At 35.3% G+C, this 20798-nt stretch overlaps 1 protein-coding gene across 1 annotated transcript; it reads right to left on the bottom strand.

The window, feature by feature from the left end:
• Positions 1-282: 282 nt before the first annotated feature.
• rnft2 (ring finger protein, transmembrane 2) lies at positions 283-20789 on the bottom strand. Its single transcript, XM_084113359.1, has 11 exons — positions 20651-20789; positions 18136-18213; positions 16409-16785; positions 12686-12808; positions 12384-12460; positions 11522-11622; positions 10859-11012; positions 2996-3145; positions 2654-2719; positions 1598-1699; positions 283-761 (listed from the first exon to the last, which is right to left on the bottom strand). Exons 2-11 carry the CDS (start codon positions 18180-18182, stop codon positions 627-629), a joined length of 1332 nt encoding a protein of 443 aa, XP_083969485.1. The 5' UTR covers positions 18183-18213; positions 20651-20789; the 3' UTR covers positions 283-626.
• Between the last annotated feature and the right edge of the window lie 9 nt (positions 20790-20798).

Below are 20798 nucleotides of genomic sequence, written 5' to 3' on the forward strand. Positions count from 1 at the left end.
AGTTTTAGATTTATTTAAGGATAATAACCCTGACACAGACAACTCTAGACATTTAGGCAAATTAACTGGGCTGAAAAATAACTTATTCAGTATTATTAATAAATGTAATTATTAATTCACCATCACTGTTTTTTATCATATTACTGTTGTCATGATTTTAAATAAATAAACCAATGAGACGACAATGCTTTTACCACAGTGAAATTTCCCATGGTTAACTTGCTCTAAAGCATTATGTCTTGTGAATTTTCATTTTAATAAACAATTTAGACCATTGCAAAAAACAGTTGACTCTGGATTAAGTTTAATAGCTTGGATAAAACAAAAAAAAGGTGTTAAATAACAGTTGATTATCATGCTTAATAATGATAATATTAAAAATTCAACAAGTTTTACTTGTTGAAAAGCATGTATAAGACGACGAAACACACTTTTTCAACTCTGCTATCAGACATAATGTAATGCTATTGTACATTCAACAATGTAACATCTTGTCCCACTTCCCTACAGTACACGGCCATGTTTCATCATATGACATTACGAACAGCAACGTTTTATGCATGGTGAACATGTTTCATCTGATTCAACTGGACCAGAAAACCTTTGTCATTCAGCTGGGTCTCCGTTCAGTAGATCTGAAAGTGTGCGGACGTTGTCCCATCCTTCCAGTTACGCAGACTTTCGACCACTGCAGACCGGCACAGCGGACACGTTCTCTCACGGTCAAACCACAGGCATAAACACTCCTCACAGAACACATGCTGCAGAAAGACAACACATTTACCACACAGGAACTCCTTCAATACGGTTTAAAGAGCATCTCATGAAGTTGAGAGTGTGCAGATCTGTTCCCATAAATGTTTTTTAAAGTGGTACTTCACCGCTGGCAAAATGGGCTTTCAATAAAACTTGGCTGCCTATACAGTAGAAAGGCAAAAAAAATTATTTAATCGGGGCTACCTGACTAGAAAATGGAGAAAAAAGGCTGCCGTCTTCTCGTTTGTCAAATAGGTAGAAAAAATTCAACACCCATAATGCACTGGGCATGTTACTGTCCAAGGTTACTCCCAGTCTGCTATGATTACAGTTAAATAGCGCCTTGCTTTAGTAGGAAATACTTCTTAGCAAACTTTTAGTCCTAATGATGTCAACTTGTATTGTTCCTGGGTGCAAGAATTCAAAGAGTAAACGTTTAGCAGGAGTGAGTTACTATTGATTTCCAGTGAAGGATCCAGCGTGTTGTAGGCAGTGACTAAAGGCTGCAAAGAATTGAAAATATGGACAGAACGCAATGACGGAAAATCTAAAAAACCTCTGTGTTTGTAGTCATCATTTCAAACTAGTTTTAGGCCAAACAGAGAGGAGGGAAAAATTAGCTGTCAAAAGTGGACTTCAGATGACAAATAAACGTGAATTTCTCAGTCCAGGTAACACGGAGAATGAGTGAACATTGTTCATATGCAACAGACATTGTAACTGCAACAAAACAAAGCGGGTTGAAAATCGGCGAAGTTACACTTTAATAGTTTCCTTGGTCACTGTACTGACCCTGTAATATGTGTAATATTATTGGAATTAGTGAGTCATTGTCTGTTACCTGACAGAGCAGTGCGATTGGCTCTCTGAATTCAGCCTGGCAGATTGCACACACATCCCCAGCCTCACTGCACTGCTGAGAACTGGCTCTCGTACCGTAACTCTGTGAAACACATGCACAGCCATTTATATAAATAAATAAAATACAGTAAAAATAGTAATATTGTGAAATATTATCACTATTTAAAATGATTATTTCTAAATTTTCAGCATCATGACTCCAGTCTTTAGTGTCACATGATCCTTCAGAAATCATTCTAATATGATGATTTGATGCTCAAGAAATATATCCTATTGTTATCAATGTTTGGGCACTTGTGATCCATATGCAGTATTTCAATCACTAAAAACAGCGGGACATTCTAAAACGCTCAAGGTGAAAAACACTTTAAGTGCCTTGGAGTACTAAAACAGTGATATTAAAAGATCAAATTCAGTATACACCTTATTGATGATGCATATACAGGCGGGCAGATGAGCCCTGAATATGAACGCAATGTGCTAAATGGTTAAGCGTCTTCTTTATAATGGTTTTCTTTGGAGAAATGCTTAACGAGAAACTGTGCATTATGTTTATATTCTGGGTTCATCTGCTTGCCTGTACATGGTTTGCATCATCAATAAGTTGCATGTTGAATTTGGTACCAGATACTCCTTCAATACTGTTTAAAGAGCATCTCATGAAGTTGAGAGTGTGCAGATCTGTTCCCATAGATGTTATTTAAAGTGGTACTTCACCGCTGGCAAAATGGGCTTTCAATAAAACTTTGTTGTTAATATCACTGTAGTACATTAGTACTTAGTACTTTTAGTAATTTTATGTCTATGTTTTTTAATATTTTTGAATGTTTCATAAAGAGTACATGCCATTTATTATAACGATGATGCACATACAAAGTGACACCCAAAGAACCAGAAGCCGAAACATTTCTGGAGCATCTTCAGTGACATTTCCAAGTCAAACTACTGTTATTTATTGTTATACATATACAATTGTTATACATATTTGTTTATTGTTCACTTTAATAAATGCCTAGACAGAGGACAAAGCACTCACCTGTGAGCTACAGAGAATGGCGAATGCTTTTCGAATGCCAGATATTCTTCCACACAAATCAAATGACTGAAACGGAACAAAAATGCAAATTTAACGCCACACACACACACACGTACAGAAAAGATCGCCTGAATAATGAGCTCTGAAAAAGACATTTTGAAAGGCTCTGAAGTGCAACACCACATGAAATTTATCTTGTGCACATTAAGGTCTTTTTTAAAAGGTTTGAAAAATATAACACTGCAACAAAAGAATCAAAATTAATAAAATTAAAAAAAAACACAAAAGGAGAATGACATCAGCATTAACGTTACATGGAAAAGGCAAGATCAGATAGACTACCTTGCAAAGACTGTAAATGATAATCAGCGTTGCCCCCAGGAAGTAGCTGCTAGATGGATCTTCACCCATGATGTACTTGTACCACAGCTGTATGGGAACCAAAGCTCTGAAAAGTTGACTCAGCTCCTCTATGAGCAGATAAAACTTCCCCTGAAAGGTCAAACACAAGATACAGATCTAGATTCAAACCTCTCAAACTAAACCCTTGATATAGACTCAGAGTCTCTGTCCAGATATGAACGAATTCTTCTGAAGTGGTGGAGCAGGTCAGATGTCAGACGTGCCCACCAAGGATTTAAATCAAAGAAAAGATTCATATTAGTAAGTCTACTATTCAGATCTCTAATCATTGTGGTAACTGGTGTGAAATGCTAGACTGTGTAATTTAGCAAACCGATAACATTGGATTGATCCATGACCAGGACTATCAGTTCAATAATTAAAAATCAATCATCTGAAACAATATACTTTCAGTATCATTTATCCCACAAGCCTCATAAATGTAATGGGTTTTATACATAATGTGTAACATATTTCTCTCTCTCTCATATATATATATATATATATATATATATATATATATATATATATATATATATATATATATATATGAAGAGTTCAGATGCAAAAACCTCTAAGTGCCACCTGAAATTTTCTTCTAGAATGATCATTTTTATGAAGCTTGTATATTTAAGTTCAGTAATTTCACTTAAATTGCAATGGAAATTTCCTATTAATTGCCATTTAAGTGAAATTACTGAACTTAAATATACAAGCTTCATAAAAATGATCATTCTAGAAGAAAATTTCAGATGGCACTTAGAGGTTTTTGCATCTGAACTCTTCATATATATATATATATATATATATATATATATATATATATACACACACACCATAATATATATTACAGGCTAATCATAATTAAAAAGTAGTCATATGAAAAAATTTACGTACTTACAAAATGATTTATTTACATCATATTCATGAAGCTATTGGGATAAATATTTATTTACATCATATTCATGAAGCTATTGGGATAAATATATGTTTTTTCATTGGATAAAACACCTAGCATAAAATTAATAATAATAACAATAATGATACATTGTTTATTATGAGGAGCCTGTATGATTAAATAAACCTTTAGTGGACAAATTTATAATTATTATTATTATTATTATTATTACTACTACTATTATTATTTCTTACTTTCCACTAAATGTTTATCAGATAAAGCAGCTAGCATAATAATAATAATAATAATAAATTCCGCTGAACGTTTATTTAATCATACAGGCTCATCGTAGTTACAAATTAGTCATATGAAACAATATACTTATGGATAAAACAGATAGCATAATAATAATAATAATAATAATAATTTAAATTTATTTATTTAAATTTTCAATAAATCATAAAGTCTTAACATAATTAAAAATTAATCATCTGAGATGATATATACTTATACATATTCATGAGGCTTGCAGGATAAATAAATGTTTTGTTCATTAGATAAAACAGCTAGCATATTAATAATAATAATAACAATAATGATACATTGTTTATTATGAGGAGCCTGTATGATTAAATAAACCTTTAGTGGACAAATTTATAATTATTATTATTATTATTATTACTACTACTATTATTATTTCTTACTTTCCACTAAATGTTTATCAGATAAAGCAGCTAGCATAATAATAATAATAATAATAATAAATTCCGCTGAACGTTTATTTAATCATACAGGCTCATCGTAGTTACAAATTAGTCATATGAAACAATATACTTATGGATAAAACACATAGCATAATAATAATAATAATAATAATAATAATTTAAATTTATTTATTTAAATTTTCAATAAATCATAAAGTCTTAACATAATTAAAAATTAATCATCCGAGATGATATATACTTATACATATTCATGAGGCTTGCAGGATAAATAAATGTTTTGTTCATTATATAAAACAGCTAGCATATTAATAATAATAATAATAATAATAATAATGTGTATAATATTATTATTATTATCCACTAAATGTTTATAAACCCAAACAGGCTCATTTCACAATGATGCTTGTAAGACTTCCAGCTATGCCGGCCAACTGTTAAACAACACCTTTACAAACTGAGCGACACTCAAGCACCGGCATAGGTTGACAACACTAAAAAACCACACATCCTTCCTCTAGCTGAATTTGAACATGATCCCAGTCTTATCTCATCTGTTCGTTCATTAACTGTGAACATCTTATCCTCAAGCTTTAAAGGTGCTGTGGGGGGGGGGGGGGGGGTGTTCTTCTACCGAAAAATGGCCACAGTCCAGCGCTCTGTGCTCTCTTGCCAATTTACTGCGCAGCAAACAAAACTGGCAGAAACGCAGTACACCTGCTACCCACATAAAATATAACAAGCCCACCCATCTCAATCCCTAATCATAACATTTTCAAAGTCGCGGGATAACAGTAAATCTCATCTAACTTCAGTGTCAAAGGGCAACACTTTCACGCTGAGCTACGTTATGCAGTGAAGCCTCTGCGTCTAAACTGATAGAGAACAACAGGACAGAATGCTTCAAATATACCTAACAAAGCCTCTTGCTTAAAGCATAGACAGCTTTATTGCTTATCAAGACAAAAACAGCCCAAGAAAATTACAAAAATACACCAGATATTTAAAATGCTTTGCAAACATGCCCCCATTGTGAATTCTCTTTTTTATCCATTGTATAAAATTCATTATATTTCATAATTTTCTATTCTAGGCTTTTTTAGTTGGGTTTAGAGCCTCTGCAGACACCGTAGTGACCTATAACTGTCAGATTATAGTCGAGTGTGGCTGAATGTGTAGAAGTGGTTTTTGATCAAAAAGCCTAAAATCAAGTCTGAAAACACTGAACATGAAGGAACCAACAAAAATAAAACTTGAAATGGTGATTACACCAACATCTACTGTGATGGTAGATGGTAAAAAGCTGTATAATCCAACACAGGGACAAGACACAATTATTAAAAAACTGTTCAGGCAGAATATTTATTGTGTTATGATATTTATAGATACTTTTGTAACTGAAATAATTCGGCAATATAAACAATAATGGATGTAAATTATAAAATTAAATCAACATCTATAATTGTATATAGTGATAACTTGTTTACAGAACCCATATTATGCTTTTTCAAATATTACCTTTCATGCAGTTTGTAATATAGCTGTTTGTGAATGTAAAAGGTCTGCAAAGTTTTAAAGATCAAAGTGCACGGTTAATAAAGTTATTGTCTCCTACTTGACATCCTCAACAAACGGTAGTTGTAAGCATATATCGAATGCATATATCGAATGAACAATATAGGTGTTTAAAGATACAGTACAACTTACCAAAATGTTTATGCCTCATACTTAATATCGATCAATCAGTGGGGGTTTTTTTTCAACTGGGGAAAGGTCAATAAAACAGCTGGAGAACAATGTCACATAACGTTACATTTACCCCAGGAAAGCCGTTCGATTGCACGTTAGTTGGCTAGAGAGGGGAGTATTTTGCTAAATATGTGCACTATATTAAATATTTATTATATTTGTATTTATCATTAAAATGATAAATGATCATGTTGTTATTATAGCCTAGTAAAAATCACATTATATTTCATTTGAGTTGTTATTTTTAACCTTTAATAATAATACCAGATGGCAGGGCTCTCTGTATGTTTACAGCATTATTTAATTTAGTAAAAAATATTATTTTAATTTGAAAACACTGTGCATTTAGTTGTTGTTGCTAGTTTGAGTTGAGCAATACACATTTCAGCATTAATACTAATTTGTGTGTGCATTTTCCTTGAGAACCAAGCAAGTTGACTCATGAAACCATTTGTTTATTGTATCGCATATTGCAATTCCAGATTAATGTCTGAAGTCATAATCACCCACATCAAGTGCTGACTGCCTGACACTAGTCACAACACAAGATGCATAATGACTTGTTGGACTCCACCTGACAGCGATTAATCACCCTGTTGGGGAGCTTGCTAGCTGACTGACGGAGATCTGTAACCTCCGCACGCAAGCAATTCATCTTAGCCAGAGTCCCTGCAGCCCTGTATTCGCTCACACTATTAGACAAACTGGAGCTGGAATTCATCCAACTACTGAAAAGTTGGTCCAACTGCATCATGGGGGAGCAGCTCATTTCCTCTTAGTCTTAACAGCCGTGTCAGTGACTTCAAAACAACAGTAAAGAAACAATTATCAAACACAGGTGGAGGTCCTCAGGGTGGGAAATGGCTTAATTTATTTAAGGGCAACATCAGATTTTTTCTTTAAAAAAAAACTTTTTTCTCATATGGGAGGCAAGGGTTTGAATCTGACCCCCATTTCCATCAATTTCAATAAACAAAATGCTGTATTCAAGTCATGTTAAATGATGTTTAAGATTTTCTTTTAGCTGCAAATTTAGAGAAATACAATTAAAGAAATAATTGATTTCGGTCATAATCAAGTGTTAATTGTCAATGTTGACAGTTCAATTAGGTTGTATTTTCTTCAAGCTTGGAAGAAAATAATACTCAATTGGTTGGTTAGTGAAGCACTAGTGAGCCTGCGTTCTGACGTAGAACCCAGAAGCGCTGCATTGTTTACACTACGTCAACGATGGAGAATGATGTGGAAGAGAAGAGATTGTTGAATAAAGTCATTCTTTTAGTTTTTTTGTGCACAAAAATTATTCTCATCGCTTCATAACATTAAGGTTGAACTACTGTAGAGACATGGACTATTTTCACTATGTCTTTACCACCTTTCTGGGCCTTGAAAGTTGCAATGACGTTGCTGTCAATGGAGGGACAGGAAGCTCTTAGATTTCATCAAAAAGATCTTCATTTGTGTTCCATGATGAACAAAGTAAGACTACGGGTTTGAAACGACATGAGGGTGACTAATTAATGAGAGAATTTACATTTTCGGGTGAACTAACCCTTTAAGTGTTAAGTCTATAGACGCACAGTGTTTCTTTACAAAGTGACATCGCAAGCAACTGGCCGGTAAAAAGAAACATCAAGAAAAGCTGCTCAAGAAACATTTCCTATTATTATCAATGTTGAAAACCGTTTTATATTTTTGCTGAAACCGTGATGCAGTTTTTTCAGGAATCTTTCTGAATAGAAAGTTTTAAAAAAAGCATTTATTTGAAATATAAATATTTATATTATTTTAATGTCTTTACTGTCGCTTTTGGTAATGCTTACATATCAATTAGGAGTATCAAATTATTAAAATAGTATTACAATTGCACTATTCTGCCAATAGTAATTTAAAATAAAACAAACAATCTTTTTCTATGTGCCTATGTTGGTAGTAGACAACAAAGCCACACGATAGGTTTTGAAACAGGATTATTGATTCCTCAGTCCTCATATACGTGTGCACTGAAGTGTTATGGACGGTGTGAGTTCATACCGACATGCACAGGCTTGCTGAAGCAATTATGTGAGAGGTTATACTGACATGTATGGATGCATGTGTATGTGTTGTGTCTTTGTAGTTGTGGTGATGCTGGGCATGGAAAGTCAGCGGAAAGCCTGACACATTGACCATGACATCATTGCCTGAAAGAGTGCCACCTGGGCTTGATACAAGAGGTGGAAAGTGTGTGTTTGGTTTCAGCGGGTGGGTATGGAGATGACTGGGAGTTGGAGTTAATAGCTGGAAGTGTAATATGGGCAGGAACAACGGTAAGTTCCTGGAACAGAGCTTCAGAGGAACAGAAAATGTGCAAATCAGATTATTTTAGCAGATGTGGATGCAAAGTGTGTGTTTGAGTCCAACAAATGCACGTTTGATTATTCTATGTTATAGAGAGTGTGATGTGTTTACAGAGCGGTTCTTGCTGTAATAGACTCGTACTGTCACTCCAATGAATGGGTGATTGTGTAAGAGCGTATGTGCGTGTCTGTGTACATGAGTGTTCCTCAGAGAGATGACCTCATCCCAGCCCCAGTGGGCCAATGAGCTCACACACTGCCTTCATAGCAGCCAACCACACAGGCAGGGTGGCACGGCACACTATTTTGTTTTTTTCACCTTAACTTGCCAGTTGCACCCAGTTTGAACTGGTACTTTGAAACTGAATGGAGCTACCGGGGAAATCCTCCCTGACCATAATCTCATCACGCTAGAGCTGCACGGTTAACCGTTAAAAGACCACAATCTCGATTCAAACACCCATGCGATATCATTCCTAAATGACAACGATTCGTCTATGTCTATTAAACCTTTGACAAAATCACACGGGAACATACAAATCTGCATGGGCGCTGCTGCTGACCTAGAGAAAGCAGTATGAAACAGCTTCACAAACAGTCTTTAAAACCACACAGCATCGTTATTTCGGTTACAAATATTTTAATTTTCACAGAAGTACTGGGATAAAAGTTTATATCTTGGATATAAACACTGATGTCTATGAGAGTGAACAAAATTAGAGCAAATCCTTTTGAAAGTAACTTGGTGCTTCTAAATTGCTTCTTGACTGCATCAATTAACATTGTGTCAGGACTTCTAGTAAATTACATGTTATTTTGTTTAGTTGTCTCTTGTCTGTTCAGAATCGTGGGAGAATCGTGATCTCTATTTAAAAGAAAAAAAAATTGATTATCCATTTATCCAGTAGCTCTACATCGTGCTAAAACTCTAAACCTTGAAGACTTCAGAGGATGTTTTATTTGCCAGAGGAAGAATCAAACATTCATTAAACAAGGTTTGCTTTTTGCAGTAGTCTGTACAGTTGGCAGAGCTAAAAAAATAAATAAAATGTAGGCAATCTTTTGCCTCAATTTTTTAATTGAACAAACTCTGAGATTAAGTAGATTTTAAAATTTTGATTTTGTACTACGCAAACATGTTAACTGCAAATTAATTGAAATGTTGACTAAGCTAAAGTCATACAATTTGATTGCATAAACATCATGTTAACTCAAATAATTTATAATTAGCTGCTAGCTAGCAATAGCACACATGCATGTGATAATATAACAAAGAGACCATCACCTGCATGTGCTTAACATCCCATATACATACACTGCATCCGAAATCAAATACTTCCCCCTATTATATAGTATGCCAAAAATAGTATGCCAAAAAAGTAGTATTCAAAAAAAAAAAAAAAAAAACAGTAGGCAAAAAGTCCCCTGATGATCTACTTCTTCCGCCGATATTCTGAAGTACGCACATTACTATCCCATGAGGCCAGCTATATTTTTGCAGTCCATCCTTGACCTAACTACAGGATCTACTCTTCACCATAACGGTAACCCCTGCAACACTGCAACATAACAGAAACCCCTTCACAACACTAACACATCTCTCCCTATATTCATCATGTGCAAAAACACAAAAAAACCACTTAATTTCAATATTTACTCACCTTAAGCAGTCTGATGCAAAGCATTCTTGGAACTAGAACTCTGCTGTACTCATTCAGTTTAAGTTCAGCTTATTCAAATCAGTTATTGAGTTCACTTAACCTTTTTCTATTAAGTGCAATGAACTTTCAGTAATATTTGAGTGAAATAAACTCATTTCATTTGGTTAATTTCATTGTTCGGGTTTACAATGTGCATTGTGGTTTAACCATACAGTGTGGTTTACAGTGTGCAGTGTGCATTACAGTGTGCACCAGACTATTGTGGAAAGATATATTATATGCCATTCTGCTTTATAAATACCAGTATGGTCATCAGTTAGTAAAAATGACATATCGGTTGACCAATATTCTAAAGACATTTATACTGTAGGACTGTAGTATTCGACTTGGTACAGTACATTGAAGAAGTGTAACGTGAAAAATTGTCATCTTACCCTGGACTTGAATGCGAGGATCATTTTAGGGAGGAACAGTATGAGGCATTTGAGCTCGATGGTGAAATATTTCAGCACAAAATCTGTTATTCCAACAGCCCAGATCAGGTCAAAGAAATCAAAGCTGTTGATGTTTGGCTTAGCAAAAATAAGGCTGGGGAGAAAAAAAAAACTTATTTTTTTAAATGTTTCTTAATATTGTAATTTATAAAAAATATAATTTAACTACAAATAATGTGATTTTATAATATACATTTTGAATATTTATTTAGGATATACTACCATTCAAAAATGTGGGGTCAGTAGGAAATTAATACATTTATTCAGCAGAGAAAGCATTAAATTAATCAAAAAACTTTTAAATGGTAGTAAATAAGAAATAATAACAAACAAACTACTAAAAATGAAAACAGTGAATGCTTTAATTTAAAAGCTGGTTCAAATGTGAATAATGAAAAATGATGGAAAGCTAAATACTCACAAATGCTGATATACACAAACATAAAATGAGAGATCACGCTGCAAAATGACAACATGAAGTAAATGAAATTTTTCAAACGTATAAAGCAAAAAAACATAACATTCTTGGAACATGCAGGATAACATAAAATAGATGAATGTTTGATACACATAATCAGTTACAATAGTGACTCTGGACTGTACCTGTTGTGAAGTTCCTCAACACTGAAGGTGTAATACACATACACAATGTTGCCAGCGAGAAAGATCATAATCCAGAGAGTGGTAAACACAGATCTCTCCTCCTGAAAATACACAATGACACAATCACAATGACACGTACCAAGCAGAACAACTGGTCATATATGAATTAATGCAGCAGTGTCATTCTGGCTAGGAACTAATTAAAAAAGGAGTAACGTTGAAAGCACAAGATCATTGTGTTTACACTCATCAGAGAGCTAGTTGCACATTACACTGGATATAATAAGAAAATTGTACAAAAAAATAATATCACACACAGGACCTTTATGAAAGCAGTTATTTAGTAGAAACTTTTATCCAATGCAACTTACAGGAAAACCCCACTGTAGTGACTACGTATACACTACTGTTCAAAAGTTTGGGGTCGGTTTGATTTTTTTTATAGAATTTAATACATTTATTCTGCAAGGATACATTAAATATATCAAAAGTGACAGTAAAGACATTTGCAATGTTACAAATTTCAAATAAACACTTCTAATGAACTTTCCATTCATCAAAGAATTCCACAAAAATATTAAGCAGCACAATTGTTTTCAACATTGTTAATAATAAGAAATGTTTCTGTTTTTGTAGTATCATGTGACACTGAAGACTGGAGTAATGATGCTGAAAATTCAGTTTTGACATCACACAAAAAAACATTAAAAAAATCATACTGACCCCAAACTTTTAAACGGTATTGTATATGTCTTGCTTGAGGGCAAATGCAAATGTTTCCTAGTGTATATGAGCAAATGCAGAAACCAGAACAGCCAGTAATTTAACTAGAGCATAAAACGATGAATCAAACATATCTCACCCGCAATGCCACCTGATGCTTCAGCGTTGAGTTAGCAAAGGCAAATGTGCTGATCATTCCAATGCAAATAGCAATTCCTGAGGAATACAAAGAGAATCATGTTTCAACTTGCATTTTACATATCTTCTGAACAACAATGCACAGTAGTTATTACATTTTATATTATATATTAATTATCTCTGGTCCAACAAAACATCAGTGATCAGTTGCTCTGAACTGCATATCACAATCTCAGTGATAACAGCTGTGATTTTGACTCGTGCATTCAACAGCGAAGGCAGCTCATAGTGTACTGAACCTACCGAGCTTGTGCTGAAAGCAGACTTTAGCAAGGAGAATGAGAATAAAAGGGAATCCTCTCTGAAGCCACGTGACCACGGCCTTGAGCTCAGAGAGAGCAGGAGAAGGTGTAGAGGCATCGTCACCTGCGAACAGGCAGGTATGTGAGAAGTTATGAGGTCAGTAATTGTTGTAAGAAATTAATACTTTTATTCAGTGAAGATGCCTTAAACGGATAGTTCACCTAAAAATAAAAATACTGTCATCATTTACTCCCCCTCAAGTTGTTCCACAAACCTGTATGAATGTCTTGGGATGATAATGATATTTGGGAGAATGTTTGAAACCCACTGACTACCATAGTATTTTTTTTCCTACTATGGTAGTCAATGGGGCCCAAGATCTGTTTGGTTACCAACATTTTTTTTAAAGGCACACTATGCAGCTTTCCGTTTTCGTCAAACAGCGACCCCTAGAGTCACTGTGGAGTACTTGTATTTAACATTACTGTCGTAAATACCACTCGCGCAGAGCCGTCTCTGCACTCACAGCCTGATCCCTTCCGCCCTCTATACATAGACAGTATATAAACTGGACACAGCGACCCCATAGGTTTCAACGGAGAGAAGTGAAGCAAATTAGAAGCCCTCACTTCCTGATGGCTGAGCGTACTGCGCAGACTCAAACTGAGCTTGACGACGTGGATGTGACGTGAGCAACCTGTCTGACAGTTGTAAGTCTTCTAGTAGCTGTGCCAAGCGAAATCTGAACCATTCTCTTCCAAATCCCGCAGAGACGGAGAGTGTGAGTAGGAGCTGTCCATGAGCTAGGAGCAGGAGCAACGTCATGACTCTCTATGGGCTTCTCTCTTTATCGGACTTTATGCCTCCACGTCCCCCCGATTGACTGCGAGCTTCTCTTCCTGTCTCTACGGTAATTTCCAGAGAGTCACGTGGTTATGACGCAATCGTTAGCCTACTTTTACAAAAACTGCTTCTACGGGGCCATAACGTAAGAGACAAGGTAATGGAGCCTTTTATACATTGTCGTGTTTCTTTAGAAATAATGGACAAATGGAGTCTTTAAACGCCTCAGATGTAAAGTTTTTCGCTGTCAAAGTGACGACGAAATGAATGGGAGTCAATGGGATGCTAACAGCAGGTGAAGGCTTGTTAGCCAATGGCGGCTCCCGGGGGTGGTACGGAAATCGAGTGCTCGATTACCCCCCTGCCTCTATACCGGTACCTGTTCAGTAGGATGGAAGCTGTAATGAGTGGAAATAAGGTGTGGCCCCTTTAAGAGCTGCGCGCGCCCTGTTGAACTGTCGGCAGTCTGTATTGTATGTGCATCTCGAACACCCCATGTATGCGGGTTATTTCAGTTTGATGCTCATTCTTATCCTACTTTTGTTTATCAAGTAAAGCTGTGGATGGTAGAATGGGTGACAGACAGTTACATGAGTTCGATTGGGGAATAAAGTGCAAGTTGTGAGATGCCAATCGCCTCCGTGAGTCTGTCTGGTCTCTGTAATAACTTCATCTGTGAGCTATTCCTATTTCTCCTCCTGACACAACGCGTTACAAAGCGTTGGACATCGAACAGGCACAGATAACCTCTGAAGATGTCTACTAGTCCATCAACAAGAACGATATTTATTAGAGTCTGACTAAATAACGTAAAGCAATTCGTTACACCGTGAGACCTGACCGGCTCAAAGTTGCAAGGGTGGTTTTTCGGCTCACAGGCACTTGGGGGGTGCGAGACGACCACCATTCAACCCGAAAAAAGTCATATAACTATTCCAATGACTCCGAAGCTGTTCGGTTAAAGGCACACTGTGAAGGAATTGTGTTTTTGTCAAACAGCGACCCCTAGAGTCGCTATGGAATACTTGCACTGTCGTAAATACCCCCGTCTGTTAACAGCTCTGATAATCGAAAGCTAGCTAGACATATGTGGAAATTATTGGACTGGTCTAATTATCAGCAATAAATGAATGAACAGCTTATAAAAAAAACATACTACAAGCAAGCGCAACAACATACAACATAGAATGCAAACAAGTTTACAAATAAGAGATTTATTTACTGGCCACTTCGTGCCTTTTCTCAGATCGGATAGCTATCAGATTTATCAAAACGATTCTATTTACACCTGGTCACATAAATGTGTTTTTGCGAAACGGATTTAAATCCGATCTTCAATTCCCGCGCTGTATGCAGATTTAATGGAGTGCACGTCACCGAAAGCAACAGATATGAACAGCATTTTATTGATCATCAGCTAAAATTTCAAAATCAAAGACTGCAATAAGAGAGAGCAGTAACAGCCCTGGTAAGATCATTTCATGTCTTTACTTTTAATGATGATGATTGTGTGATAAGCGTCTGCGACTTACTTTCACTTTGATTTGCGATAGTTTGCACGTTCTCTTTATGACTATGCTCAGTTGCTCATCTGCGGTGATGTGTGTTCCAGTAACGTCGTCATATCTGTCTATAACATATAGCCTATAACACGCTCTCACACGTTTTTATTTTTAGCATTTTTGAGAGGAGTATAATTTACATGTGGTTTCAACAACCAGATGCATTTACACTTGTCCAGTTTCGTCTGGAATGCGGCACAGACCTCCTCCTGAAGTGGTTTGAGCGATCGGATTCAAATCCGTCTTGAATGCGTTTCGGAGGGCATTTACACCTGGTCTTTTCACGATCAGATAGCTATCCGATCTGAGAAAACGCATGAAGTGACCAGGTGTAAACAGCCCCATGACAAAAACATACGCACGAAAGCCGAAAACAAACGCTGGTTGGCCTCTCACGTCCAAATTTGACGAAGTGGTGGGGGAAGTGACGTATGCCGTAAAGCAGTCGAATTTTGTAGTTCTTTTTGTGCTTGGGTTACTACCCGAACCCCGAAGTTACGTAGTGCCAGTAAAAGCGATACAGACCCCGTCAGGCTATGGCAGACGTGTCATTCAACCTATTGTAAGTCGATGTACCATCACAAGGGTCTTGGAAATATATTATGAAGGTTGAAAAGTTTCACAGTGTGCCTTTAAGGTAAAAAAAGTTACTTAGTTCACCTTTAAATACCTTCCTTTGTGTTCAGCTGAACAAAGACATTTATACCGGTTTGGAACAAGTGGAGGGGGAGTAAATGATGACAGAATTTTTATTTTTGGGTGAACTATCCTTTTAAATTGACATTCATAATGTCAAATAAATGCTGTTATTTAGAACTTTCTATTAATCAAGGAATCATGAAAAAAGTATCATGGTTTTCACAAAAATATTAAGCAGCACAACTGTTTTCAACTTTGATAATAATACAAAATGCTTATTGAGCAGCAAATCAGGATATTAGAATGATTTCTATAAGATCATGTGATGCTGACAACTGGAGTAATGATGCTGAAAGTTTCTTTTAAAATATAAAACAGTTATTTTAAATTCTAATAATAAAACGGTAGAGTATGTAATATTACACTATAATTGTTCATGACAAGTCAAGTCACCTTTATATATATAGTGCTTTATACAATACAGATGGTTTCAAAGCAGCTTTACAGTGATAAATAGGAAAAATATGATTCAGTGTTGCAAAAAGATTTCAATTCTGCTGTAAAGCAGCTCTAAAAACACAATAGTAAACAGACATTATTCAGTTGAAATCAGTTCAGTGTTGATTCAGTTTGGTTCAATGGATCATGTGATTTGTGGTGTTGTGAACACATCTCTCACCTCCATCATCTCTGCTCCCGTGCCTCTCAGCGGAGGTGGCCGCATGCAGGAGAGAAGAGCGGTGCTGGCCGGAGTGATGATGAAGATGGTGGTGATGATGATGATGGTGCGGAGGAGGGCGAGGAAGATAAGTTGGGCTCTCTGTCCGGTGAGAGCTTTCGTCCCGTGAAGAGGACGCCATCTGAATGAAGACGTCCGGTGGAGAACCCAGAACCATTCCAGCAGACTGGAAGGGAGCTGAGGACACGTTCCCTGCAGAGACGCCCACCAGACCAGAGAAAAGCTGCTGGGGCGATGTAGGAGAGTCTGGCTTCAGACAGTCAAACACTCCTCCTTCATCAAGACTACTCTCTGAACCGAGAGTTTGACTCCTGTTCCTGCAGCAAGACAAGAAAGCAGACTGCATTTGCACTGAAAGACCTAATGCACGTATTCGACTAAATCATTAGCAGAGTTTGTTTGTTTTTTTGGCCACTGGGCTAATGGGCTTCAACACAACTACATAAAAAATTCAGTGTCGTTACATGGAAGTGTTATTGTAATAGATAATTATACTGTGTGTAAATGTAAATGTAAATATTAATATATAGTTGTTAAATAAAGCATTAGCTAACAAAAACTAACAATGGGCAATTTATTTTATAGCATTTATTAATTAATTAATGAATCAACTGATGTTAACAGATACAGCTTTTTATACAACAATTTTAAATGTGTATTATTGATGAAATTTACATTAACTGAGAATAATAAATGCTGTAAAAGTGTTGTTTATTGTTAATTTATGTTAACTCTGTAAAGCTTGACATGAAATAATGAAAAAGTAAAATAAAAAATTAAGTGGAACAGTTCATTGAACCTTTAGACAAAATATTTGATACATATTTGATACATCTGGCTTTTATGGCTTATGTAGTATGATATAGGAGAATATACATGAATAAAAAAAAAAAAAAGTTAATTCAGAGGCCCAATCGGAGCAGAATATACAATTTGGTACGGTTGCTGATATTTATATGGCCAAACAGTAAGATGAAAATCTGATAGCTTCTCATGAAAATAAATAAGATTTTTATAACAGTATAGCAGACTTCTTACATAAAATACACATAAATATCAGTTGTCACTCTATATCCGCCAATAATATTTCTTAGTAAGATCATTTTTAAATTCTTAGAAAAAAATATTTCCTAGAAAAAAACAAGGTATGGATAATCAAGTAACCCTAAGTTGATTCAGTCCATCATGTGTTCATCTTCAAATATTACTAACAACATTAAAGCTATTCCTAAATTCACAGCAAAAAGACCTCAAGGTGGACATATTTACAATTATACTTCTAAACAGACATTTCCTTGCTAAAACAGTATAGATTATCAATCAGATGACAGAAGGGATGTAGGAGATTGTGTACAACAGGTTTTTCAGCAAAGTTTTTATTATGTTAATTTAGAGGCCTTAGAAATGTGCTTTATAGCTTTAATTAATGCAGTTAACAATTGTTGTCAAATTAATGCTCAGTGATTTAATTCAGTAACAATACCTGAACTTACTTGTCAAGTTACAGAGACTTAACAGGTAAAGCTTGCTGACTAAGGATGGTTCAGGCTAGAAACCCTGGAGGGACAACCAACATCAAACACAAATGCTGGTATCCTGATAAAATGATGTTTTAAAATTATACTTAAAACTGTAAAGATATTTAGAGTATATGAGTAAAACCCAACCTTTCTGGTGGCATGCCCTCGGTGTTGCTGCTGTGGCGTCTCTGCATGGCACCCGCTTTATCACCAGGAGCTCCAAAACTAGGGTGAAACAGAAAGTACGTTTGTAAAAGAAACACAAAGTTACGATTTAAGAAAAATGTACATAAAACAATTAAAATAAAATTGTGCAAAATGACATTGTATAGAATAATTCAGAACATAACATGATATTGTGACATATAAGAGCATGAACAGTATACACACTATAGAATAGGAAATGTGTAGATGATTAAATTGTGATATACAGTTGTAATCGAAATTATTCAACCCTCATTGCAAATCAGGTTTGCAAAAAGCACCAAAGATGCTTGCCATGAAGGGGTTGAATAATTTTGAGACTGCAGAAGTCATTAAAAGTTGCATTTTCAGTTGAATTTGGGGAAACCACTTGAAACATTAGTTGTGTTGATCTATTTCGATTACTTTTGTTTGATTTGTTTATTGCAAACAGCGGAAAGTCTGTAAATTTTGCTAATTAACCTGATTTGCAATGGGGTTTGAATAATTTCGTTTACAACTGTATATAAGAGACAGTTCAGAGAGGACTTACAGTTTTTCTCAGTCGCTTTGGTGCATTTCTCACATCACTATTTACATTTGCACAACAGTTAGTTCAACCTCCACAACATTTAGTCATTTGTGCACATCATAGTAGCAGTTTCTCATTCCTTCCAACAAATTGCAAATGCTTTTGGACATGCATCAATTGCTTTCATACAACTATCTGCTGTTTTATAACATTATCATTTGCTTATGTCATGTCAGTCAAAATTAACTATACTTGTGAATGCTGAATAGTCATTCCATATAAAACTAATAGTCCTCATTTCATTGCTTGATTCATTACATACAAAAATGTTGAACTAGTTGTCAAAATCTGTCAAGCAAATTTTACACATTTTTTTTAAATCTTTTTTTTTTTCCTGAAAATGTCTCCTAAATTGAACAATTTCTCTCAGGTGAATCTCAGCTTTCACTGATGAGGAACGTCTGGATGTGCATGAATGATTACAGTACTATGTATGTTGTATGTTCAGTTCCAATATGTACTGCAATATTGTTTACAGTTGTGCACAGCTCTACCCAAAGGGATTTTATGTTTGTTGTAAATAAGGGTGTATTTTTTCTTTTGCACAATGCTGTGAACAAATTAGAATTGCAAAGAGCATATGCAGTAAAAATGTGAAACATACATATTCAGTGTCTTGTACTCAGTTACCTTACTAAATACAGTAATGTGTAACTTTACTGTATTTTTCAAATGGCTGTGCAAATAGTATATAGTGCTGTCTTGAGCATTTTCAGGTAGTGTCACCAAGATCTGACTTTTTTTGCATTGGAAAACATTTACAGAGTAAACTGTCATAATGAAAACATGACAAAGCCATTTGACTATCTTGTTCATAAACAATGGTGTCAGGACTTTTCATCTTGATGACACTGACACTTTCATTGACATGAATACTTGCTTTTGAGGAATGAGCTATCCATTTTGAGCAAGTGACACGCTTTTGCAGGTTATCAACTAGGTTTTGCAGTTTGTACTAATTGTTTTGAGAACTGCATCAACTGTTGTGCAAATGTAAATAGTGATGTGAGAAATGCACCAAAGCGACTGAGAAAAACTGTAATTTCTTCTGTGGAAACTTCACACTGTGGAAACTGAGTTTAACAGCTAATAATGAGCCGCTTTCTTCCATACAAAATAAATAAATAAATAACTCCATACTCCATGAATGACATTTTAAGAAAAAAAACAGTAGCAGGTTTTGCACTATATTCCTACGTCGCACTATAAGCAATGTATCGTTATGCGAGGAACAGGCTGAAATTTAATTTTTCGCTGAAAATCTTGCTTGACAGCAAAAGTAACCTTTCACTTTTATTTTATGGAATGCAGCTTAAACATATAACTATGAATAACTCCTATTATGTTCCACAGAACAAAGAAAGTCATATGCATTTCGCAAAATACAAGGGTGAGTAAACAATGACAGAAATTTCATTATTGGGTGAAGGAAAGATAAACCATTTCATGAATTACATTACATGAATGTATGTGTGTGTATGAACAGATGTATGTAGATAGATAGATCTCATTTATTGTAACAGACAGACAGACAGACAGATAGATAGATAGATAGATAGATAGATAGATAGATAGATAGATACTATGGTAAGCATTTGTGACAGACAGACACTATGATAAACATTTGAGATAGATAGATAGATAGATAGATAGATAGATAGATAGATAGATAGATAGATAGATAGATAGATTACATTTTCTGTGTTGTTAATTGTTTATGACAGTTGTGTAGTAATATCTATAGTTACTATAGTATTTTAGGGCGAACTAATATTTCTACACTTTGGAACAAGCCATGAATGAACATGAGCCTGTCAGTGATGAATACTGATTTTATTCGGTTTAAACGCCCATCTAATGTCTTAGAAACGAGCAGAATTATCTTACCTTCATCGTAGCTTGCAACAGAAACGCCAAAATGAATCTTTAACCACTGTTTTGCGTGATTTTTTTTTTTTAAACATAAACCCTAAAAATGTGAAAACATCAGTCAGTGATGTAGACTGCAGAGCGGATGTGAAACGATTTGTTTCCG

Source organism: Abramis brama (genome assembly GCF_963993115.1).
Source record: "Abramis brama genome assembly, chromosome: 5".
Classification (NCBI taxonomy): Eukaryota; Metazoa; Chordata; class Actinopteri; order Cypriniformes; family Leuciscidae; genus Abramis; species Abramis brama.

Bases quoted from the DNA above. Each gene is read 5' to 3' on its own strand.
- rnft2 (XM_084113359.1), bottom strand. From the start codon at position 18,182: ATGCAGAGACGCCACAGCAGCAACACCGAGGGCATGCCACCAGAAAG. The intron at 16,786-18,135 runs GTTGGGTTTTAC...GTCTTGCTGCAG, and splicing joins GAGGGCATGCCACCAGAAAG to GAACAGGAGTCAAACTCTCG. The intron at 11,623-12,383 runs GTGAGATATGTT...GTGTATTTTCAG, and splicing joins AGCATCAGGTGGCATTGCGG to GAGGAGAGATCTGTGTTTAC.